Here is a 24,747-nt window from a genome sequence, read left to right as displayed (position 1 = left end):
GTGTAAGTAAAAGCTCAAATATTCTTTTTCTTTGAAAGTGGGAATCTCAAACACAGCCACGGCATCCTAGCCACTCACAAGCCTAAACAGTAGCACACCAGGGCTGGTTCCTGAGTACCTATTTATCCGTATGCATCTATACATGCGCATATATATATATATTTGTATGCATTATGGATGAACCTGCTTGTACAGAGGTATGCATTCCAGGAAGTACTGATATGGCTGGAAGCTTGCGTATCCTCTGGGGGCGAGCCCTTTGTATATGATTCACATATATATGTATATGTGCATTTATACACATACGCGTACGCATGAGTATGTGGGAGCATCTGTAGTATCGCAAGTCCTTTAGGGGGAAGGTCGCCTTTTGCGAGGGCCTTTCCGGACCCTCCGTAGGCTGTTTCTTGTTCGAAGACTTGGAAGTCTTCTGAAATCTCGCTCTCTCCCTCATCACCCGACGTGTCGTAGATAGTGCCCCGTTTTCTGAAGCGCTGGTGGCCTTCAGAGTTTTCTAGTTTCCTCTCCTTTGTTTCATCTGTCGCGTCGACTCGCGCGTTTGCTCTCGCCTTCTCAACCTCTAGTCCCCCCCCCCCCCTGCGTCCCTTCCCGCCTGATCGTTGGCTGTTCTCCTCAGCACATTCTCTCGCTGGCGTCCCTCTTCTTCTTTCCTGGTTTCTCAGATTCTACACTCTTCTCGCGCCCTTCTCTCGCGCTTGTGTGGCTCGGCGCCCTTTCGCGATGCGTTGAAATCGCGCCGCCCTCCTCTAGTCTTTCTCGACTAAGCTGCATTCTCCTTTTTCTTGGGCTTCCACTCCGTTGCTGTCCTCAGGCTGCGTCGCCGTCCTCCACAGAAACAAGAATCGACGTGGCTGTGCTCAGGGACAGGCGCAGCGCCTCGAACGCTTCGTTGCATTTCCGCTGAAAGTCTTCTTCCAACTTCTTCGCCCGCGCTCTCGCTTCCCTCAACTCGCGTGCATGCTCCACGCGCTCGCGCTCCAGCTGCTGGCGCGCTTCGTGGCTCTTCTGAGGCAACGCCGTCGCACAAATGTGTTTATATTTCACGCGTGAGTCTACGCACACTAGTGAGATGCCCGCCTCCGTTATGCAGCGAAACACTTGGTGCGCATCCGCGTCCAGCCCCATACTTATATTTCTACTTATATACTCATGTATATTCATTAACAGGTTTATTTATATATTTATTTATTCTTGTGTATATTGGTTTAGAACGAAAGCTTGTAGGTCACTTTCGTCTGGGCATGTGAGTGTGTGACTGAAAACGCTGGGCCGCTCTGTGAGACCCGCGTGAGGCGGAGTCTGTTTGGGCATGCAGGGCCCTGCACTGCTGGCGCAGCCGCGCGTCGCGAATTGCCGTTTTCAACTCAGGTTAAGAGCTTCCAGCGTATTCTTGCGAGTAGATTTAGCCGGCAGAGGCGCGTGTGTGTGTGCGTGTCTGCGTTTCCCTAGACGTTTCAACCTGCGGTGGCCTTTCTGTGGAGTTGCGTCGCCTCGTTTGTTTTTTTCAGCTGACCGCTAAGTCTTGTTTGCTCTGTTGGATCTGCTCCTGGAGCGATTTGATCACCGCGTCTCTCTGCGCTAGCGCGTCCTCCAGGTGTGTCGCTTCCTGGCGCTTGGCTTCTTCGCGGAGCCGAGCCTCGCCTGCAGCGGCTTCACTCGCGGCGAGGGTCGCCCGCCACTGCTCTTCTTTCCGCCTCTGCGCGAGAAGCAGCGCCTCGTGCTCCTGCCGTTCGCGGCGCTGCTGATCCTGCAGAGAAAACCGCGATTAAAATGTAAAAAATTCGTATAAAAAATGTTTTCAAAATTATTTTTAAAAATCTAATAAAATTGAGAACTTTTTTAGTTTTTGAGGTATTAGTTTCTTCATAATAGTTAACGTTCCTTAAACCGACATTCTCAATTTTTTTCAAAGTGCCTGACGCAGTGACAGGCCTTCGGCCCTCCTGTTGTAGGATCCACGCGCCCTCGACTCCAGCTGAGAGACGCCGCAGCCTCGACGTCGCGTGCGCTCTCCTCGCCCTGAGATAGCCGACGGGAGGGGGGGGAGGGGGGGGGAAGGAGCTTCGCGAGATACATGTGTCTTTGTTTTACCTCGCGGGCAACGAGTGTCTGCCTCAGCTGGCAAAGCTCCTCCTCTGCAGCCTGCGCGTGGACGTCTCGCTGTCGCTCGCGGTGCCTCAGCGCAGAGACTTCGGTCTCGGCATCACACGTCGCTTGCTGACTCTGTCGCAGCCTCTGAAAGAGATCGAGTCGCTCTTCTTTCCAGCGCTCCTCCTGCGCGTTGTGCTCGGTGAGTTGCCTCTTCAGTCTGCATCTCACGGCCGAAGGCGAGAAAAAAAACGAAAACCGTTTCTCCTCGCGCGAGACAGTTCTTCTTCCGCGGAGCGAGCAGCGCCAGCGGGGAAGGTGTGCAGGGCGGCGCTAAGACCGTGGAGAGAGGATTGTTTGAGTGACAAAGGCACGCAGAGAGGGTGAATGCAGGGGCGGCGCCGAGGCTCAAACACGCGCGAGAGATAGGTGAGATACTTGCGAGGTGTCGATGCATTCGACATTAAAAAAACTGCATTCAGACAATAACGCTCGATCAGACGGAGAAGCGGAATGAGACGTGCAGCAACAGACTTCCACGCACAGAAAGGAAACCTGAGAAACTCAGTCTCAGATCTACACACGGACATACATATATATATATGTCCGTGTGTGGATATATATATATATATATATGTGCAGATACATGCATACATAGATATATACATACATACATAGATACATACATACATACATACATACATACATACATACATACATACATACATACATACATACATACATACATACATACATACATACATAAATGTGTCTATCCAGGTGGTGTGCCGAGGCGTGCGAATATATGCATATATAGACATCACGCCTTACACACACAAATATACTCGCATATATATCGATGACAAGATAACTATACAAGTAGATGGATCGGTAGACACGTATATAGATATGTAAATGTGCGCATCCAAGTAAGAGTTAATAATAAGCGAGATGTCGACATTTTTTTTGTGTTCTGTTTGCCTGTTTTTCCATTCTTCCGCTTGCTCAGCGAGCAGCCTTTGCTCTTCTTTTCGTTTCTGTTCCTGCTGCGCGCGTCGCTGTTGGCTGTCGCGTTCCTCTGCCTCCAGCGCCCAGGCGAGTTGCAGGTTTCGCTGTTCCATGTGCTCCTTCTCCGTGCTCAGTTTGTTGAGTGTGTCTTCAAGTCCGCGTTTCGCGTCAAGCGCACTCTGCAGCTGCGCAAGAAGCGCCTCGCTCCTCTCCTCCGCCGCCCGCTCAGCCGACGCCAGTTGCCCGCGGAGCTCTTCGATGCGCTGCGTCTTCTGCTGCACGCAGGCCTCCAGCTTCTGCGAAGAGAACGCACAAAGACGCTGCAGCACAGCGCGCCTCTGAGACAGAGAACGAAGCCTTAACACACGCCCAGAACTGCATGCTCAAACCAACTCGCGGCGTCTCCCACAGACACCTCCCCCCCATCTCCGAGTCGAGGGGAGGCGAGCCGCCGCGACTGAATCGGAGACACAGAAGACGCTGCCGCCTGCGCAGCGACAATTGAACCCGAGACGAGAAAGCTGACGTTTTACAGCGGTAAGTAACGTGTATACGAGAGACTCGCAGGAGGCGACAACCGCAGCGCGAGCGAGACAGGATTGCGGCGGATTGCGCGACCGCCTGCCCAGCCCGCGCGCTTTCGAAACGAGAGCAGCCTGCGGACGTCTAAGAGAGCGAGGAGACAGAACGCGGAAGGGCGAAACCGAGAGACGAAGCGACGAATCCCCGTGCCCCTCTGGCGCAGTCTCAGGGCGCCATAAGACTCTTTTGAATGGTTTTTCAGTTCTATCTGCGTCGATTCAGTGTCCGTTTTTCTCGCTGGCGTGAAAGCCCGGCTGTCTGTTTCTCGTTTCCTCCCCGACTCTGAAGAGGTCTCGCGCGCCGCCTCAACGCCGTCAGGGCACCTCGTTTCGCCTTTTCTGCGGATTTGAAGACTGCCGTGGAACAGACAGCTAGGAGTCAAAACAAGGAAGAAGCAAGAACGCACTTTGTTGGAGGCGTTCGTGTCATCCAAGCTCTGCTGAATGAACACCGCCGCGTCCGCGGCCTCTTGCTGACGCAGACGCAGCGCGCGCAGCTCCTCATCCTGCAGCTGCTTCTCCGTCTCGACTTCTCGCAGCCGCGACTCGAGCGCCGAGCTCTCTTGCTCCCGATTGCAGACTGTCGCCTGAGCGCAAGACACACCTCGGGGGGTGAACGCCTCCAAGCGGCGTCCCCCGTGCGAGCGGAGTGGCGCTTCTCCGCACTCCGCACGCGGGCATCCAGCGCAGCCTATCTCTCTCTTGTTGTCTCCTTCTCTCTCCATGCAGCGCCTGGCTTCGCTCGCAGGGAGAGGATGAAGGTGCGCGCCAGCTGCCAGCGCAGCGTCGAGTCTTCTCGCCGGCGACAGCGCAGAAAGAGGAGGCGTCGCGGCTGCAGGATGCCCTCAGTCGGCCTGCTGCCTCCACGCCTCGCCGCCTGACGCAGAGACGCCGCACCGCGCGCCGGTCTCGCGCGACGAGCTGCGGAGTCTTCTATGAATTTCTCCTTAGGCAGTCTACTCCTATGCAGCAAGAACGGAGGCGGACGACGGGCGCCGCGCCTCTCAGCCTTCGCTTCGCGTCTGCTGCTTTCCTCCCTTCTGTCGGTTCTCCGCAGGCCAGTTTGCGTGGAGGCACGCTCGCAGAGAAAGAAAACGTCGATTCGCGAGAAACGGAAACGTGTAGGTTGCCACGACACGCGGTCTCAGGAGAATCTTGTGTTGGCGCTCTGTAGCGTGGAGGATGCAGGAACTTGGATTTCGCGCGATGCGTGTGCCTCTGCTCGTAAGCGTCTTCTCGTTTTCAAAAGGGGCGAGCCTACTTGCAGGGCTTGGAGCTCTTTCTTGAGGCTCGCGGCGTCCCGCGCATTCCTCCTTTCTGCGGGGATATGCAAGAAAAAGAAGAAAGTGCGGCTGCGATGTCGATACAGCGCCAGCGGGAGCCTGCCGGTCGGCGGCTCTCTTCGCGTGAATTAGAAGCGCTTCCACCGACCGACAGAAAAAGCAGGAAGCGCGGAGGAGACAGTTTTGCCGTCAGGACTTAACCTGTGCACCGAGCGACGAGCGAAGCTGAAGACGCCGAATGCAAAGGAAAGGGAAGCCCGAAAATCCTCTCGCGCTTGCGCGAAAAAAGACACGACGAAACGCGAGAAAATGCCCAGACCTCCATTATGCGGGAGGGCGGAGACCCCGCGCAGAGAAAAAGGTGTTTTGAGATCGGTGTTGATGTTATCGTCTCAGAGCCAGTCAGATAGAGAAACGAAAAGATGACGCTCTGTCGGAAGGGTCGAGCGGGGAGAGGGAACCTGAGAATAAGAAGAGACAAACCTGCGATGAGTTCGAAGTCGGCGTTTCGCAGCCTCTCTCTCAGCTCGCGAGTCTCCTCTTGCGCCCTCTCTAGCTTACGCGAGGCCTCCGCCGCGTCCGCAAGCATGCCGTCCATCAGCTTGCCAAACTCCTGCAAAAACCCGCGAAAGCAACAACACAATACACAAGGCGTATATAGAGATATTTATTTTATATAGACAGATATATAGATTCGTAGATACAGATAGATACGTCGCATGCATGCATATGGATAAGTAGATAGATATTGGTAGATATGTACGAATACGTACAAATATGTATGTTGGTGTGCATGTATACGTATATATAGAGAGAGATAGAGAGGGACAGATATCGAGAGACAGACAGCGAGAGGTATAGAGAGATACAGAGAGGTAGATACAGAGAGGTAGATACAGAGAGATAGATACAGAGAGATAGATACAGAGAGATAGATACAGAGAGGTAGATACAGAGAGATAAATACAGAGAGGTAGATACAGAGAGATAGATACAGAGAGATAGATACAGAGAGGTAGATACAGAGAGATAAATACATAGAGGTAGATACAGAGAGATAAATACAGAGAGGTAGGGAAATATGCCCCATATGCACTACTTACACTTGTTATGTATACCTGTATATATATACATACATATATACATATATCCGTACGGAGGGCGCACGTCCTCATCTGAGACGCGTGCTTTCTTTGGTGTGTGCGTGTCGCCCGTTTTTCCTTTCGGTCTTCGCTCTTCTCTCCTCATGCCTCGCTCGAGAGAGAGCTTTTGTGCAGGCGACCTCCCGCGGGCGGCCTCTGCAGGGAGGTTAACAGTCTAGTTTTCGTGCAATGACCTGTCGCCCGTTTCTACATTTTTCTCGCCTATTTTTGTCGCAGCCGTGTCTCCTCGCGCCGCGGGGCGCGTGTGTGTAGCCTGCTGACTTCCTGTCGGAGCGTCATTTCTTTCTCGAGTTGTAGCACGTAGGTCTGCAGCTGCTGCCTCTTCAGCTGTTCATCGCGGAGCGCCGTTCGCTCTTCGGCGTCCTCGTGCTGGCGCCGAACTTGGCGCTTGAGGCGGTTGCGGGCACACGCGCGCGCGAGGAGCTCCAGCGCCTGGCAGCCGGCGCAGTTCCCTGCAGACAGAAGAGACCCGCCGACTCGGAATATGCGGGAAAAAAGGGCACGCAGAACGCACAGAAGACGCGAAACGCGGCGCAGAGCGTTGAAGACTGAGAAAAAACTCGAAGGAGAAGACTTGTGCCGCCGTGCGATAGCCCGCGCACCGGCTCGCCTCGCCCGCGAGCGAGAGGGAAAGAAGACGCGCAGACGAGGCACAAGCGGAAGGCGCCGCGGACGTAAACCAGGGCAGAAAACGCAACAGAACGCAGCAGAAAATGCGACAGAGAGAAGGGGGCGCAGCGGGCTGTCGCCCTCTGAGGACTTTTCGTCTGAAGAGGCATCCGCGCCCTTCTTGTGCTATCTCTCCGCTAGCTACGGCGTCTGTCTTCACTGTGTTTCATTGCAACCCTGAAACGCGCGAAATGCCTGGGCGCTTGCGAAACCCGGCCGCGGAAGATCAGCAGCAAGGCCGCAGTATAATTTCCTTCGGAGGCTTCCTGCCCAGTCGCGCTCTCTACGCTCTATCGCCACCGAGGCCGCGCCACAGCCACGCCGCAGCCCCCCCCTCCCCCCCCCGGCGAGGCTGCCTCAGGCGCGGACGTTCCAGACCGAGTTGGCGTGGCGCTTGTTTAGTAACTGGATTAACGCTTTTTACACCCCCTAGCATGGATTAAACTCGAATCTTCTATAGGAAACAAGCAGAAGAAGCACTGCGGTCGCTGGCTCAAACTGCGGGAGCCCACCGCCCAGGTCGACGTGAAGCAGGGTGAAATTTGAGGCCTCTGCCGCCTGCGCAAGGCGCGTGCAGGCTGCCGCCCCCATGCCGTTGTAACTCAAGTCGAGGGACACCAGACTCCTACGAAAAAATCCGAAGCAGTTGAGGAAAAACAGAGAAGTCCGCAGACAGTCTGCACCCGAGGGCGGGGGCGACGAGGGAGAGGCTCAAGGCAAACGAAAGCAACTCCGCGACGGCCCTTTTGCGTCGCCGCGACGAATCGCGGCGATTCGCCTCGCAGCCACGGTTATACTCCACACAAGTAAGACCTCGAAAACGAACGCAGAGGAACCCAACGAAGATGTTAAAGCCGGGACTCGACGCGACAGTCACGCAGCTCAGGCTAGCGCGTGCTTCAACCTGCGGCCTTTCCGCAGGCTCCACGATGCTTTTCTGTCCGCGAGGGGTGTGTCGCCGCGTCTCTGCCGCTTTCTCAGCTTCCCGCCTCACGTGTTCCTGCTGAGAAGATCCGCGACGCAGGCCGCGCCCTCATTGCCCAACCGGCAGTGCGAGAGGCTCAGGGTCCTTAGGGCGCTGTGTGCGGCGATCCAGTCGCAGAAGCTCTGCAAGGTGTACATACACCTGGACGACGCCCGCGAGCCGCCAGACGCTTCGATGGAGGTTCCTGCGGTGACGCCGAAACGGGCATAAAAAGGGTTCGCCCCAAGAGGAAACGAGACGGGAGGCACGCGAACGCGACTTCGCAGCCGAGGCACCCGACAGAGAGCTTTTCAAAGGCATAGAGAGGCAGGGCGAACGCGGAAGGAAGGCGTTGCCAAACTGGGGATAGAGGGCATGCGCGATTCGGTCTCTCGTGGCGTGCAGAAGAAGAAACGTGAATCCCTGAGGTGCGCGGATCGGTTCGTCGCCCTTCCCGCCTGTTGTGCCCCTCGGTGTCACTGCAGCGAGCTGCAGACGCCACGCGAAGGCTCATCTGGCGTCGGCGAGTCGAGAGGAAAAAAGGCGCAGTCTTTCTCTCCACCTTGACAGAATCCAGACACCAGACAGGCCACGCAGGCGGCGCGCGTGGCAGGTCTCAGAAGAGGGCCTCCCTCAGCGAGGCATCACCTGCAGCGGAAAGGGCATTCCAGTTAAGATCGAGGTGCCGCAGGCCGCGCTGGACTGACAATCCTGGTAGAAGAGCGGCGATACCCTCTGCACTGATGTTGTTCGCCTGACAAGAGACACACCAAGAAGAAACGCAGTCATTCGTCTCCTACGAAAGCATTCGCGCCTTCGTTCCTCGCTGCGTCTCGCGTTCTCAGCCGTTTCTTCTGCTTGTTTTCCGCCACGCTGTCGCTCTCTAGGGTCTTGATATGAAGAGGCATCTGCCACCCCTCCCTGCGTCCTACCCACTCGCTTGTGGCGTCTGCCTGCACTGCCATGCTTCGCGCGGCGAACTGTGTTTTTGCTCTTCGTCCTATAATTCTCAGCACTCCTTTCCGTCGCGCTCTCCTTTCTCTCTCGCTCTCTGTCGTCTCTTCGCAAAGTCGCGAGTGTGGCCCCAGTGGAAGAGAAAAGAAAGACGAGTCGCATTTTCGAAAAGCATCGCTGTCTCGTCTTGCTAGCACCCGACAGCGAGGAACGAAGACGAGAGAGAAAACAGAGCTCCCGACACTACAGAGCCGACAAAGAAAGCAGAGGATGACGGAAGAGTAGACGAGGGACTCACAGAGAGATCAATGCGGACAAAGTTCGTCTTTCGCATGAGCGAAGCTGCGACGCCTTTGCAGCCTTTATCACCGACGAACTTCCGGTTCAGAAGCAGCTCATCGCCTACTCCCTCCGTCTTTACTGCCTCGCGTCCGAATTTGGCAAGCCTCTCTTGAGGCGGCGGAAGTGCGGCGCTCGCCTGCCGCGTACCACCCTCTTCGCTTCCTCTCGGATGCGGTGTACATACGCACGACGAAGCATCCGGATGCACGCCATCGTCGCTCGCGTCTTGGAGTGGCGGTGAGGCATTTTTTCGCGATGTCTTGGAAAAGAACGATTTCTCTGGCGTCAAGCGCAGCGATGACGACGCCGACAGCCCCGCCGCCGTGGAAGAGGGCAGCGAGGCCGACGAAGAGAGCGCGGAGGAGGCAAAAGACGGTTTTTTGAAGACTGAAGAGGGTGCCAGCAGGCGCTGCTTTTGAGGCGAGACCTGACAACAAGAAGTCGAAGAAGAAGGCGGCGTGCGAGATCCAGAGAGAGAAAGAGACGACGACGCTCTCCTGAGCGGCGTCAAGAGCGACGGAGGCCCTCGAGTCGACGTGGAGAGGGAGGGCGACGCAGACGCGGCGGCGGGCGTGGCGTGCAGCGCAGAGGGCGCGACGGAAGAAGAGCAAGAGCGAGGAGGCAGCGAGGAAGACGAGGCGCACACACGGGAGAGAGAGCCGAACGTAGAAGCCGAGCTGCCGCCCCGCGACAAACCCTCGAGGCGCTTCATCGCGTAGGGGCGTGCGGAAGCAGGCGCGCGCGAAAAAGGCGAAGAGGAGGAAAAACCAAAAAGAAGCAACCGCGAAACAGCAAACGAGAAGCCTGTTCTGCCAGGAGACGCTCAGCGAACTGCGCCGCATGCCACAGCCGAAAAAGGAAAGGAGGCCAGCATGAGGAAACGAGACGAGTAAGAGAGAGAGGGAGAGAGTGCGAACATGCCAAAGCGCGTGGCGAAAACAAAGGCAGCTGGGGGAGAAGGAAGACAGGCGAAGAGCCGAAGAAACCGAGGTGTCAACTCCGGCGCAAGCTTGAGCAGACACGCGCTAGCATGGGAAGAGGAGGCGTGCGCCTGAAACAGGGGCGCATACCTCATGAGTTGACTGGATAAAAGTTTACTGGGCTTCAAGCCCGGCCTCGTCACCCGGGCTGGGCTGGAGTGAGGGGGGGGGGCGGGGGGGAGGGGGTCACGCAGGCAACTGAGCAGACAGAAACATCGCTTTCGCAGCCGAAGAAATCGAAGAGAGAAAGTCCGACAGCCGCCGAAAGGCAACCGAAGCGGCTACAGAGAGCTGGGCGCGCACCACTATATGCACACTCGTCCATATCCGACAGCCGCCGAAAGGCAACCGATGCGGCTACAGAGAGCTAGGCGCACACACCGTACACACACTCTTCCATATCTCGATATATATATATATATGTGCAGATTTATTTACACCGTCATATATTTTTGTATACATGTATATGTGGCGCCTCTCACGGCTGCAGCTAGGCGCGAATGTATGTCTGTCGGAAACTCTTTCTTCGCCGCGTCTTGAGAGCTCCCCGACGGTGCCGCTCGCTTCCTTCTGTGTTTGCGTGGATCATGCGTATATGTGTACGATAAAGGCACGAAGAAAATGCGATGTAACAGACGTTCTTCGAGGGCTGCCAGTCCGGTGTGCGCGAGGGCCTCTCGCGGCTGTAGCGCCGGCAGCACGGAGTGAGAGAAAGCCTCGCGAGCGCAGGAAACCAGAAATGAGGAGAGTAGCGGAAACAGTGCATCACAGGGAGAGGAAAGAAGACGAGTAGCTAGAACGACTAAGTGAGAGCAAGCAGCTGCAATTGTGTGTCTTGACTAGCGCGGCGTCCGTGCGCATGTGCGCCTCCTGAGCACGACGCGCGAACCGAGAGGTGAGGCGCGGCTTCTCAGTTGAAAAAGCAACTTCCCCAAAAGAATTCTTCTGTAGGTTTGAAACGAAAAGGAGCGATTCGGTCTCCTCTCGAGCCCGTCTTCTGTTTCTGCGTGGTGTGTCCTTCGCATCGCAAAGTCGGACGCGGATGGTGGGTCTGAGGCGCGCGCGGGAACAGACATCTAGTTTTGCATGTAGCTTTTTACGAAGTTTTTTCTCGAAAACTGCGCTAAAAAGACAAGTAGAAACATGTCTACGCCTATGAGTTTCGGGGTGAGACATGGACTTACGTAGCGGTCTCAGAGGCGAGCACGACGCGGCGCTTTCTTTCTCCCTCTGTCCCTTTGCACTCGCAGCTCAGCCAGCTAGCGCACAGAATAGCGGACTCGAAAAGACTCGCGCGTGGAATGAGACTTTCATCGATTTCTCTTGTTTTCTCTTTCCGTGAGTGGACCCTGCAGATCAGCTAGAGCCCCCTCAACTAGAACGCGAGCCAAGAGGTACGAATTTCAGGGGAAAGGCAGTGTGCTGCGCGCGAGCGAGGCCGTTCTGCTCGTCCCTTTGTCCTCCCCTTCTTTTTGCACGCGGGCCGTACACAGCCGACAGGGGAGCGTTGCATTCGACAGAGGAAGTGGGAAGCAAAAATCCATCCAGTTTGTTTCAGCTTGTGGATAGGCGAGACTGAAGTTGATTCTGCGCTACACTCTGTGAGGCGCATCTTGCAAGTAGCTCCGTCGAGGCACAGGAGCTCTCTTGGTGTGGGTTCACAAACCCTGCATCACAGACGGGTACTATTCTCCACGGTTGCTGTCCGCGTTCCCTATCCCCTGCTCGTCCGTCTCTAGATACAGTTGCAGAGAATCGACTCGCTCTGGACCCGAAGAGGCATCGACCCTTGGTGTCGACGCAAGACGCCCCGCATGTGCTTCCAACCAAACCATACACGTCTTTCTCTCCCTCTCTCTATATATATATAGGAAAATATATTCTCTCCATATGTATGCACGAAATCGTGAGTAGGTGACGCGCCCGTGAAGGCGGTGGCAATGCATTTATGCACCGAGGAAGGGCTTTTCTTCTTGAGCAGCCAATTGAGACAGCACGAGTGCGTTCACAGCCTTGCGGGCATGTAGCCCAGACACTCCTTCGAGGAAAAGGCTCCTGAGGGGACTCATTCTAAGAAATTCTTGGCAAAGGGCATGTGCATTTCCCACATATATGACTATATATATATATATATTTATGTGGATATGTATACAGACTAGCACATACACAAGTATATACGTGCATGTGTGGTGGCCTGCGCGTCGGGAGCTCTGCCTCACCAAGAGACACGCGGAACTACAGGCGACGTTCCGTTGGATCTCTTTCCTCGTTTCCTCGAGACCCGTGAGAGGCCTCGTTGTGACACCCGGGGAAGCGCGGACGCCGCGAGCAAAGTTTCACACCATGAGGGCATGGAATACAGTATGCCCCTGTTCGCTGCAGCGCCATGCATATCAGGAATATTCTAGAGAGATAAATATGCATATACGCAGACAGATCTAAGAATTTATGTAGTTTTTTGCCGCTAGCTTGGCGCGTACCTGAACCTATCCGGTGAGACCGAGCCCTCACATGTACACAGACATCGCTCTGTCTACATACAAACTTATATGTATCCAGTACCTTCTCTAGTCGCGGGGCTCTACATCTCGCCTGGTCTTCATTGCACCTGAAGCCCTTCTCTGCGCGTGCTTCCTGAAAGTCTCGAAGGCAATTATCGCAAAATCTCCGCACGGGGTGGCGCCCTCGTTTGCGCTCTTTCGCGCGCGCGGGCCTCGCCGATGTTCGCCAGTCGCGCCGTCTGTTTCTGAGTAGGAATCCGGGAAGAGAGGACAGTATTAAGCAAGCTTGTTGACCAATTTAACTACCTCGAGGTGAACTTGAGGCTGCCGCTTGCGGAAGATCGCGGCTGGCGAAAGTCTTTCGCCCAGCAGAACGGGCGGCTGAAACGAGAGCCGGAGACTGCTGCCTCACGCGCGCGCCCGTGTTGCAGCGAATCGTGTTTGTCGGATGCCGTCTGCTGCCATACGGGTCTGCCGAAAGAGCAAACACCAGAGAGAAGGAGAAGAATAGAGAAGTTTCATTACTGACTCTTTTTTGAGATTTTTGACCCGATCGGTTGTCTCGCGTCCCCTCTTCTTTTCTCCGTCCCTAGCTGTATCTACACCGGTCTCTGCATGCTTTCGTGTGTGTTGCTTCTTGTCTTGAAAAGCGTTTTCACTCTCCGTCGTCGACTCTTCAGCGTCGATCTCTTCCTTCTCGACGGCATGAGCCCTTCTTTTGCTTTGGGGTTTTCCCTTCCAATCGTCAAAGGGGGCCCCTTTTTCTCTGTTTCCCTGGCGGCCGTTTTACGCGCGCTTTTCACACGGAACCCGTCAAGACACATCTGCAGGGCGCGTTCACCGTGTTTACCCGCCCCCTCTTTTTCATTCCTTTTCCGTCTCCTCTCTGTTCCCTCTGTTTTCCGTTTTCCCTTCGTCTTCTGCTCACGCTTGGATGGCTGTCTGTGCCTCTTTGCGAGTTTTCCGGTCTCACACGGCGGACTCGCCCAGCTCCCTATCTCCGTATACCTTTGTACGTAGTCGGGCTATGTTGTGCGGTCGTTAACTTTTCAGAATACAACACGCCGCTCGGATTGGTGTTGGCGTGCGTGCTTTCCGTCGCGAACAAATTTTGCTGTCCAAACTCGCACATGGCTCACCGGTGCACCCGCGCTTCGCAGATTATGCGGCCTCGTTCCTCCTCGGTTTGACCGACCCCTCGCGAGAGATCCATTTTCTCTTTTCTGTCTTTCTCCTGCCCTCTCCTCAGTTGCTCGACGTCTTCGCTCGCGGTTTCGCCCGTTTTCATCCTGCTCGCGTTATCTGTCTCCGCTGTGGCTGCGGTCGTTGCTCTCCTCGCTGGCATCCCTGGCTTGAGGTTCGATTCTGCTTGGTCTTTTTTCTTTTTCGCAATTCTGCCTGGGCCTTTTCTCTGGAGCGAGCTGCGCAGCATCTTGGCCGGCTGCGCACGCAGCGCGTTCGCCTTTCGCGGCGATGATACGTCTTGTGGTTTCGGTGGATGTCCGCTCTCGCGTCGCGTCTCTCCGTCGTCTCCGTGTGGTACGCCTGCGTGACTCACCTGTCGCCGGCGCGTATTCTCTTCAGAGGCGTCTTGCTGGACGGAGGGGCAGAGACGAGGGCGAGCGAGGCCTAGGCATCGAGAGGAGGCCTTTTTTTGGAGCCGCGAGCGCCCAGGGAAGATGCGCGCGTAGCGGGTCCGGGGCTCTCGCCAGAGAGAAGTGCATGCGTCGCCCGTTGCTAGACTGCAGCGAACATGCAGGATTTGTTTGAAGACCTCCGGTCGCTGGCGCGGCGCGGCTCGCCGCAGGTCGCCGCGCAGATGCATGCGTGGCCGCTGCAGAAGAAGTTCTTGACGCGCCGTGGCCTCGCGCTTGCCGTGGCGGACGCGGAGGACGAGTCCGACGACGACGCAGTGAGCGCCGCGGAGGCGGAGCCGCAGTTTATGGCGGACTACTTTGAGAAAATTCACGTCCTCAAGAAGGCGCTGCAGGAGATCTCGAAGAACCTCGAAAAAATGAAGACCCTCAAGGACGAGGTCATCGTCGCCAGCAACCCCGACGAAGAGCGAGGTGAGAGCGAACGCCGCGCGCATCCAGCCGGGGCGGCGGCCGCTTGCGAACCGCAGATAGCTGTAATGCGTCAAGGCAGTTCAGCATGCGCTCGGCTGTCTACGCGCAGAGCTGCGTATTTGCCGAGAGGCACACATGTCTATATGTGTATGGCGAGGCGTGTGGGATGCGCGTCATCCTGTCTCCGCCAGTGCGAGTACGGATTTGCTGGCATTGCTTCAAACTCTCTGGGTCGCGACTGAGGCGCCTCGGCCGCACACGAGAGTGTGTGTATTCAAAGTGTACCTCTGCGTCCACTTTTTTTCTCCTCTCCTGTCGCGCGTCCTCCCGCGCTGTCGCCTCTTCCGGGGCCTCTGTCGTCTCAAGAGCGTGGTCAGCTCCCGGGTTGTCTTTTTCCTTCCGATGTCGAGAGCGCGTCTCCGCCTCGAGATTCTGGAATTCGGGGCTCTTGGCTGGGGGAGACTCTGCGGCTCTCCATCTCGCGTCTCTCTTTCTTTCTCATGGTTCGCCGCCTCTGCGTTTCCTGTCTGCGTGAGCTGCATCCGCTGCGCGTCGCGGAACTCTCTTCTTGCGAGTTTGAGAGACGGTTCCGCGCGTGTGTGTGTCGCAGACGCCTCGCATCTGCTCAACAAGCTGCTGGACGCCACGATGGCAATCATAAAAAAGACAAAGCACGCGCTGCAGGTGATCAAGGACGAAAACACGCTCTTCAACCGGACCTACCCCGAGAAAATCAGCGAAGGCAGAATTCGCGTGAATATGCACCAAATCGTCGCGCGCCACCTCCAGCAGATCACTGTCGAGTGTCAACAAGCCGAAACCGAGTATAAGGCGGTCATTAAAAAACGCATCTGCCGACAAGTCAAAATCGGTGAGGCCACAAACTCGATGCCTGACACACATTTGCGCAGTGCGCGCAGCGCAGATAGAGGGTCTCCGCATCTACCTCCGGTTTTCTTCCGCTTGCGTGGGTGTAACGATTTATCGCCGACACCGACCTCTTTCAACTTAAGCGCAGATCTCGAATTCGCTTCTCGCGTGTGTACACCGCATGCTAAGAGCGCAGGTGTACGCAGGGGCATCCATCTACAGGCCCGCGTCTACGTCTGGCATATGCATATGTGTATTTTGGGAAGTGTTTCTGTCCTATGATTCAGCATATAAAGACGTATCTGCGTCTTATGTGTAGGGACAGAAGCTGAACTAAACGCAGCGTTCTGCACGTGCTTCTCTGTCAGAGATTCTTCTCTCCTGACGTGCATGCCTAGAGAGGCGCTCCACTGGTTTTGGCTCGTTTTGCTTTTCTCAGTGTATCCCGAGGCGTCTGCGGACGAGGTTGAGCAGCTCGTGGAGTCCGGAGATCTCTCAGCTGCGACGGCCGTGAAGATGCGCATCACCGGGGTGAGGAGGCGTCCGAGTAGTCATCGTCTCTTTCGTGCTTGTTGAGGGCGCAAGAAGAGTCTCCACTTCTACTTTTTTTTCTTCATGTGTGTCTTTCTTGTTTGATCGCGCATTTTGTCCGTGCGCGGTTTTGCTCTCGCATGCGCTCGCTCTCGGCCCTCGGGCGGCGGTAGGCTCTACTCTCTCTGTCTCTCTCATTGCCACACTCTCTTTCTTGGTTTCTCCCTTTTACTTTTGTGCAGTGGTCACCAACTCGCCGGTCTGGGAGTTCGTTGCAGAGGATTCTCCTCTAGTGTGTTTTTTCATCTATGGTCTCCGTTCGTCAAAGCCCTTGGTTTGCGCCAGCTTTTTTCACCTGTGTGTGGGTGTCTTTGCTTGCGTTTGGATGTTGCAACCCGCGCTGTCGCCCTCTTTTTCTCTCTTGATTTCTGCACGTCAGACGCATCAGTCGCTCCGCAACGCAGTCGCCGATCTCCAGGATAAATACCGGGATATTCTTCGTCTCGAGCAAAGTGAGCGACTCGTGAATACGCGTACACACATAACCCTATCGGATGTAAAACGAGGTATATATTGGTGGGCGTGCATGTGCTTGTGGGCATTTGCGTCTCATCCAGTGTGCCTCGAGCTTGGTAACTGTGTGTCAGAGTATCAGAGAGTTGCAGTTGGCTTTTTTCAGGCGGTGACGCTGCCGTTATGATTTCCATGAGGCAGCGGATCTCGCGCTGGAGTTGCTTTTTTTGCACATGTTCAGGCGTCGCGGAGCTGCATCAGATGTTCGTTGAGTTAGCGTTTCTGGTTGAGCAGCAAGGCGAGTTGTTAGACCAGATTCAGTATAATGTGACGCAGGCGAAGGACTACACTGGTAGGTGGCTGCCCGCGTGGCTTCTGCGGGGCCTGGAAGCTTGTCTGGGGTAAGCATGTGTTGCCGCGCCTATCGTGACCTGAGAAGCGGTGTCCGCGTATAGGCAAGATGAACGTGGCGTTGACGCGCTCTTTGAGTTTATAGGCGCGTAAATCTGTAGATATTCAACTTCAGGAGACCGCATGCCGCTGTGCAGGTCCGAGAGGGCGCAGTGCAGGCTTTCGGCGGGGATTGACGCACTGGGGCGTCTGTGGCGCCCACAGTCTGGAAACGCCTTGGGGAAACATACACAGCGTAGGTGTAGTGTGCGAAATTTCGGTCGATTGCAGCCCAGGCGGAGCAGGACTTACTTCAGGCAAGGAAAAACCAGAAATCAGCCAAACAGGTAAGAGCCATGTCGCAACCGCATGCGGCTGCCCGTGGCTTGGTGCCGAAAGCAACGAACAAGCTGCCTGCACACACGCAAGCTTGACAACGACATTCACATGCAGCAGCACACATCACATTAAACAGGCAGCGAAAATATGGCACCAGCGACAGCTCCCGAGGCAACGAGCACTTCCCTCATAGCGCTACGGATGGGTTTCGATCGATAGGCGCCCTCGCTGCTTTCGAGGCATGCTATACAGAAACAGTGTATGCGGCCGTGATACATCGCGAGTACGCACGCGGCCAGGCAGATATGCGGCACATCTGCACACGGTCGTGTATATTCAAGCTGAAAGTAGGGCGCTTCCTCGATCGTTCTCGGATCGATCGACGCGTCGTCCATTATAGCAGTTTTCGCCGGGCTGTGGCGGCCATCGGGACTCTGTTCTGTGACTGGCAATGTGGTGAATCGCAGCAGAGCCGTTTCTACTCAGTTTGTACGTTGTCAGCCTCGCTTAATGCGTTAGATGTTTTGCTATACGCGTCTTTGAATGTGCTGTCTGCAGCGCATGTGCTGGCTGAGCGTGTGCATCCTCGTTCTCATTATCATTGTACTCGTTCCAGTCGTTCTGACCCTGGTCAAGTGAAGCTCATCAACGAAACTCAACTCCACTGGCCTCTTTTCTCCACTCTGTACTGATCTAAAAAGATTGGAAAGATTAATGCTGCATCGCCGCAGCGTTGCACATCATATGTGCACGCCGCCGCGTTGCTCAGCCTCAGTGCCACGCATGTGAACACACACGCGCGAACAACGGTGCCGCCGCCACCGAAAAATGTGAGCAGGACACCGAAATTTCCCAGTTCACAACAAATTTCGGTCTTGCTCACGACGCAGACACGGTAACGCACTAGTCAGCCTGTGACACTCATCCGTCAAAAGGTCGCACGAGCTCGGGCCGCGGGGGCGTGATTGCAACCCTCAGTTTAGGCGTGGTATGACTGTAGGAGTGGCGTTCAGAAGCTATACGGTACGAGATTACTCTAGCTATTCTCTAAACATGCATTTTCCATCAAAAGAAAGGCCTTCACTGCCCTCTTTTCCAATGCACACCCTTGACTTCTGTCGATCTTCGCAGCCCCAGTAGCAAAACACGGACGACGCAGGGCAGCGAAGCCCTATTCTTTGTAAATCACAACACCCTGATCGGATTCAGTTCCGCAAGAAGGCGGGGGCCGCTGCTGCCCAGCATTAATGGAGCAAACTGCTTCCGCAGCGGGCTGGACCTCGAGGGCTCTGAGTGTCGCAGCCCGCGGCACACAGGTGGTGTGCGCATATGTATCATTCAAACAAATCAGGTGCTTCCGACACGGCTCTGAGCATAATCGCGACCTCAGACAAGGAGTAAAATTGTCGAAGGATAGCACGTCATTGTGTGACGAAAACCTGTTGGTGCACGCGTGTGGCTGAGAGGAATAGGCACTATTTGCCCTTATGTGTAGACTGACCGGGCATTCCGTGCTGTCGCGTTAGTTCAGATCATGTTCCATTATCGTTCTACCGAAACTGGCGCCACTGACTAACCACGGTTTTCGTCACTGGCTGCAAAGACCCACGCGCAAGTCGGTAAGTGGGACAGTGTCTGCGCTAACGAGAGCAGGAGGGGGGTCCACCCGAATCACGCGAGGCCGACTGAGGCACGGGGGCCGTAAAAAAACCTGAGCGAGCATTACTCTAGAAACCACCACTGCGCCCTCAGCACGCGATGAAACGAAAGCAGCTGTGACCCACCACCACGCGCGTCAGCTTGGCCGATTCCCCGGGGAAACTGACTGCCAGAAGAAGCTGTGCTTTTTGGTCTTCAAGAGGGATGTCTTCCAATAAAATACTAGCTAGGCTGCAGTGCTGCGGGGCCACAGCATTACGTCAGATGCCTGTCCTGTCACCGAAGCAAAGCGGCGAGTGAATGTTTTGTTCCGATCGCCCTGAGGCTCCTTTGCCGAGCTACGAACAGCGGCTGTCACGCCGTGCTGGTGGATGAAATAGCACCTCGAAAGCCGAAAAACAGAACGCTCGAATCAAGACCGAGCTAGCGCACCCTCGAGCTGGGACACTCACAAGACGCGACCTGGTGTGGCGGGCCCCTCCTTTCACCCTACGTGCAGCCGTGGGCGTTAGCCATCGAACGCGGCAACCAAGAACTGTTATTCTCCGCTGTGGGTGTCTTCCAAAGAAGAGGGAAGAGGCTGTCTCATGACCACATACGTTCAACGCCGTTTGTGGTGTGCTACTGCCGTGTCTGTGGAGATCCCGTTGAGAATTCCAGCGCCACCTGAAGCGGCGGAACGCAACTGGAACTTACGAATATTCTTTTGAAGTGCCTGTACCATATGTTTTCGGCTTGTAGCGTCTGGTTTGACTCACGCACCGCCATCCGCGTGTGGCTCGATTCGTCACATTGGAGGAACTAACGCTTGCTTCCGGGTTGGGATATACAAACGATTCTGTTCGTACCAGGCTTTTTTCGAACATCGCGCTTCTGCCCTCGGACTTTTTTCACTCCCCCACTTGGCAAGAAATGCAGAGCGAATCGAAGCGCACCCGAGGCTACTGCCTCTCGCTGGCGGGAGCCGCTCTGGCTTACGCCGCCGTCCTGGGTGTCTGTGCGTCTACGGAGATCGCCGAGGGCATCCACGGCCTACGTGTTCTAGAGGGCCCACTTAGCGAAGCGTCGGCTCTGGTTCAAGGTCGCATCATTTCGATCTTCATTGCAGCCGGTCTTGACATTCTAGTCGCTGTTCTATCCTTGGCGGCCGTCACGTTCCGCGTTCCGCAGTTGACGTCCTTTCTTGCGTGGGCAGCCTTGATAACTGGGATATTCAGCTTTGTTTCCGTTATCATCTGGTACCTCGGCGTCCGCCTTTCCTTGTGGATAGTCCTCGGCGTGGCAATCCCGATGGTTCGTATTTTCGCCTCTCTGGCAAACGTACAAGCTGCCGGCGGGAATGGATTCGAGGGTACAAACTATAGAATACTTGGACAGGTGCGGGAAGATTTGTTAGCTGATCCCGGTGAGATGCGTAAATTGGGCACATGGGGAGTTGGCATGTCTGTGGGCACAGGCACCATCGTATTCAGTTTGTTCTGTCTCTTCGTTGCCATGCTTGAGTGCTCGGGATTCTGGGGCAGCCGCCTTTACGCCCCCACTACACAGGGGCCGAACACCTGCCTGCTTATTCATGGCATCTTACTGTCCATTGCGGGTGTCGCAGGACTAGTTGGAGCTGTGGGAGTTTGGAAATCGTTCACCATTATTGCCACTGCTTTTTCCATCCTGGCTATTCCTGTTAGCATTTGCCTGCTCATCTGGTGGAACGTCATCGCTTCCACATCATCCAGTGTCGCTCCCTATAGTTTTTGGCAGGCCAATGCCCTGGTCAAAGACCAGTGGTGGTTCCTCTGTGCTGTCCCTCTCGGTCTGTGGAGCTACATGGCAATGGCGCGTCTGCAGCAGAATCATTTTTCCGGTTTTGAGGGGCCTGAGGAAGTCCGGGAGACAGAAGAACAAAAGCTCTTAGATGACAACATCTGAAAAAGATACCCAATTACGAGGGTTACCAACGGATCCACATCCATTATGGCCATCCTCTACATGACCACGCTCTCCTTCCTGCCCGGCAAGCAGAAGAACAGCTGCACGTCGCAGTCGAGATGAGATACAGCGAGATAGGGCGCGTCAACCCTAGGAATATGTTTTTTCTTTGTTGGTGGAATGAGGTTCGCGCGTTGTGTTAACTCGGTTTCAAGAATTTCATACCTAACTCAAACGGCCAGATCCCACGAAGCCCTGTGTGACGGTGAATCGCTGGAACCCGGAAACACCTCTCCGCTTGCTCAGTAGACCCATTCCCACAACACTCAAGCTGAGAGTCGTTGATGCGCCGCTTCCGTAGTCACATTACCGTCGGACTGCGCAATAAGCGGCGGTAACGCTCCTGCACTGGTTTGACACCATGCTTCCAAGAAAGAGTGAGCCCGACACAACACAACGAATTCGTGTCACAACGCTATGCCAAACTGTGGTTGTTTCTTGCAAATCTAACAGCTCAGCTGCTGAATCACTCGCGTGGCCGAACATCACTATATCTTGCGATGTATCTGAACGAAGTAGGGGATAAGAAACAAACGCGCCGCTGGCAACGATTTAGCTTCTGCGTGTTAAACCGTACGACGTGACGGCTCTAAACGCACACCGTGACCGGCTTTCCGCTGTTGAGATAGATACCCGAGCCAGGCTGCATCGAATATGAATTCCTGCACTATGTGCCGCCGAGGCACTTCGTCCTTGATGTACTAAGCCGGGATTCCCTCGCGGAAATAGTAGTTTGCAGTTTGCGGGTGGAAAATACTCAATGCAACTCTGCGCACGCTTTCATGACAGACACGCTCTCAAGAGGCGGACATGTAGCCATCGCCGGCGGTAACTCAACAAAAAAGAAGGATGCGCTATCGCTGATGAGAAAAAAAAAAAATGCCACGTCGGCTGTCACGCCGAAATGTTACAAAGTCGTTACCCCCACGAGGTATGCAGGACCAAGTACAAGCCAGAGCAAAATAACCCAAGGCATCAAACCAGCATATGCGACAAATTCTCGTATCGGACAAGACCGGAACTACGCGCATCCACTGGGATACCCAGGAAGGCGCCACGGCGGCCAAGTGCGACCCTGGCGGAAATCCCCTAAACCTTGTTCAGTTTTGCCAGTTTCAAACTCAATGTTCACCGCACGCTCCTGTACAGTCAAGCCGACAGTCTGAATTTAAGCACACATAGGCGCGGCGGAATTAGCTTCAGCGTCGTGTTGAATCTGAAGGGGGCGGGGCATACCCGTGTGCGGATGAGAGATGTACGTTTTTGTACACTGACACACCATTCCGGTTGATTGGTGGCTCACTTTTGCGCATGAAATATGGCGGCAGACTTACTCGCACAAGCCTCGCTTCACCACTTGTATGACGCGTCCTCCCTATCGCACCTCACGAAAGCGTCTCAAATGTTGACTGAAAATTCGCTAGAACCATCAAGCTAAAACGTCTTTTGTGCTTTGCTTTCCCAGATCCTGGAAATCTGTTGACTCCGAGAGATTCGTTCTGTTCAAGTAAGCGGCAGCCGGGGCACCAGGCACAAAACCGCCGGCCGACCGCCCCGAAATCGGACCTGGGCAAGACCGAACTCCACGGGAGGGCGTACTGACAGCGCAGCGCCACTATCCGTGGCACACGTCCACGCTTGAAGCTCTGTGCAAGTGCATCTGTTCCACCACGACACACGGTTTAACCACATTTAGGTGCTCATGGCTGGGTGCGTCCCCGTCGCTGCAGGTGGCCCCGTGGGCTTTGGCACGCTCGCCCCTGAACCGTTGCCTGCCTCAGTTGTGTCGGCGGAGACAGTGTTCCTGGGGTCTTCCAAGCCCCACACATCCTCCATGGTGCTCTGATTCTCCGTTTCCTCGAACTGGCGCACCGGCACTTGCACGTCCTTTTTGCCTTCGGCGAGCCCGCCTCCCGTGAGTATGGGCTTTCGTGCCGAAAGCATGCTGCGCTGGCGATTGATGTCGCCGATGCCCAACGTGCTGCTGTCTCCGGCGAAGCTCTCCCGGTGGCCGTGGACCGAGAAAACCGACGGAATAGCAGAAGCGGTAAGGCTGTTCACGGAGGTGCCGCGAGGAACGCCCACGAACGAAACACAGTCATCCTTCTCGCTGCCTCCACACGCATTCTCGCCGTCAACGACAACGTCGTCCCGATGACCAACGATCGGGTAGAAGTTATAGAAGTAGACCGCCCCAATCAGTCCGCAACCGCCGACGAGGTTGCCGAGGAAAGTGGGTAGGAGGTTGTACGCAATCATCGTCCCCAGTGGCGTGCTTACACCTAGCATGGCGGACAGCTGCAGCGTGTAGAGGTTGGCGATAATATGCTCGTAGGAGGAAAGCACGAAACAGACTATAGGGAACCAAAGCGCAAGAATCTTCCCTGCGGCGTCGTCACACGCGACGACAAACCACACAGCTAAACACACCCACGTGTTGCAACCAATTCCTCGGAGGAAGCAACTTCCCCAGCCGTAGCTGACCTTCACTTCGGCAGTATGATTTAGGTAGCTAAAGTAGGGATCGTGGTCGAACGGACAACACAAATACGTGAGGAAGTACGCTGAGAAAGCGGTACCCGCCCAGTTGCCCAAGAAACTTCCCGTCCAGTTTTGTATGAGCTGCCAAATAGTGATGCGTCTTTCAAACCAACAAATAAGCATGGTCATTGTGTTACCGGTAAATAGCTCGGCACCGGTCATAATAATGGCAATAAAAGCTACTGGGAAAATAGAAGCGTAAATAAACTTCTGCATCCCAGGCGTTATTGCCCGGGGGTTCTCCGCGTCCGTAGAGAACCCACCTGCGAGAGAAATGCAGGCATTTCCCGCCATCCCAATGAACACGCCAGCCATGAAGGCTTGAAGAAGGAGGCGGTCGAAACGCAGCCGTACCTTCTTCAAACCATAGTCAATGATATGCAGGTAAGTGTCGGGCGACGCAGTGACCACCATCTTGACTGAGTGGGAGGAACGCAGGAAAAAAAGGCAACAAAATTGCTGTGGTGTACACCAAGCGCTGAACTACTGTCACCACACCAGCTGAGAATCTACAATCTCAAGGAGCTCTAGATCTACCGCACACCGGCGCGAGACACATCTCAACGCAAAAGACTCCACCCCCAGCCTTTGCAAAATCCAACCTCTTCCCCAGTCGGTTTCGCAATCCACTATACAGAGGTTCCCGAAATCAGCAAGTGCCTATGCTCAGCGCGATAAAAAGCCGGTGTCTTGCTGTTAAGTAGCAGCGGAGACTGCACGGCAAAGAGGTTGCGAACTACCCACACCTAAGCATAAAGGGGGGCGGGCGACAGAAGGACACGCAGCGAATCCAACGTGGGCAGGCAAGGTTAAACAATACCGGCGCAGACGACTGCGCACAATTTACCGAAAAGCAATTAGACAAGAAGGAGCAAGCAAGAACCGAGAGCAAAATCAACTGACGGCATGCCGAAGTCGTCGCTCCATTGCTACGGTCGACTGCGCCGGACGATGGAGACTCGTAGAAACGCCAGAGCTAAATATAAGCGCTATGAGCAGACAAATTCATAATCAGAAGCGATCCCAGCTCACAACAAAATGCCCACAGAATCCTGCGCCGCAGAAGCAGAGACTTTTGGGGAACGTTCGACCCACTCTACCCTTTTTGTCATGTGTCGTGTTGTTTCCCCAGTGGTAGACATGTACGAGAGATGTGGCGCTGGAGCGTGCCACGACGCGGGCAGCCGTGGGATGCGCTGGGCGGGACTTGCTGCCGGGTTTCCACGATCCCCGATCTAACGAACGACGGGAAAAACTCACAAGGCGCGGAGCGAAACACCTGTGAGAAACAGGCG

At 55.1% G+C, this 24,747-nt stretch overlaps 4 protein-coding genes across 4 annotated transcripts; 2 read left to right on the top strand and 2 right to left on the bottom strand.

The window, feature by feature from the left end:
- Nucleotides 1-828: 828 nt before the first annotated feature.
- Nucleotides 829-9,785, bottom strand: BESB_023930 (putative myosin heavy chain; the record flags this gene model as incomplete). Its single annotated transcript, XM_029361095.1, has 12 exons — nucleotides 829-1,026; nucleotides 1,535-1,768; nucleotides 2,113-2,329; nucleotides 3,091-3,413; nucleotides 4,106-4,285; nucleotides 4,960-5,015; nucleotides 5,465-5,594; nucleotides 6,406-6,596; nucleotides 7,326-7,438; nucleotides 7,808-7,982; nucleotides 8,426-8,531; nucleotides 9,030-9,785. 12 exons carry the CDS (start codon nucleotides 9,783-9,785, stop codon nucleotides 829-831), a joined length of 2,679 nt encoding a protein of 892 aa, XP_029215910.1.
- A 4,522-nt stretch (nucleotides 9,786-14,307) lies between these two features.
- Nucleotides 14,308-17,905, top strand: BESB_023920 (syntaxin protein; the record flags this gene model as incomplete). Its single annotated transcript, XM_029361094.1, has 7 exons — nucleotides 14,308-14,623; nucleotides 15,234-15,494; nucleotides 15,933-16,024; nucleotides 16,464-16,536; nucleotides 16,779-16,889; nucleotides 17,219-17,274; nucleotides 17,825-17,905. The coding sequence occupies 7 exons, from the start codon at nucleotides 14,308-14,310 to the stop codon at nucleotides 17,903-17,905; spliced, it is 990 nt and encodes a 329-aa protein (XP_029215909.1).
- A 1,932-nt stretch (nucleotides 17,906-19,837) lies between these two features.
- Nucleotides 19,838-20,851, top strand: BESB_023910 (uncharacterized protein; the record flags this gene model as incomplete). The annotated part of the gene is made up of 1 exon (XM_029361093.1): nucleotides 19,838-20,851. One exon carries the CDS (start codon nucleotides 19,838-19,840, stop codon nucleotides 20,849-20,851), a length of 1,014 nt encoding a protein of 337 aa, XP_029215908.1.
- A 1,752-nt stretch (nucleotides 20,852-22,603) lies between these two features.
- On the bottom strand, nucleotides 22,604-23,866 carry BESB_023900 (formate/nitrite transporter protein; the record flags this gene model as incomplete). Its single annotated transcript, XM_029361092.1, has 1 exon — nucleotides 22,604-23,866. The coding sequence occupies one exon, from the start codon at nucleotides 23,864-23,866 to the stop codon at nucleotides 22,604-22,606; it is 1,263 nt and encodes a 420-aa protein (XP_029215907.1).
- Nucleotides 23,867-24,747: the final 881 nt, after the last annotated feature.

Source organism: Besnoitia besnoiti, chromosome XII (assembly GCF_002563875.1).
Source record: "Besnoitia besnoiti strain Bb-Ger1 chromosome XII, whole genome shotgun sequence".
Taxonomy (NCBI): Eukaryota; Apicomplexa; class Conoidasida; order Eucoccidiorida; family Sarcocystidae; genus Besnoitia; species Besnoitia besnoiti.
The sequence above is the reverse complement of the archived record's forward strand: the minus strand, read 5'-3'. Positions and strand labels throughout refer to the sequence as shown.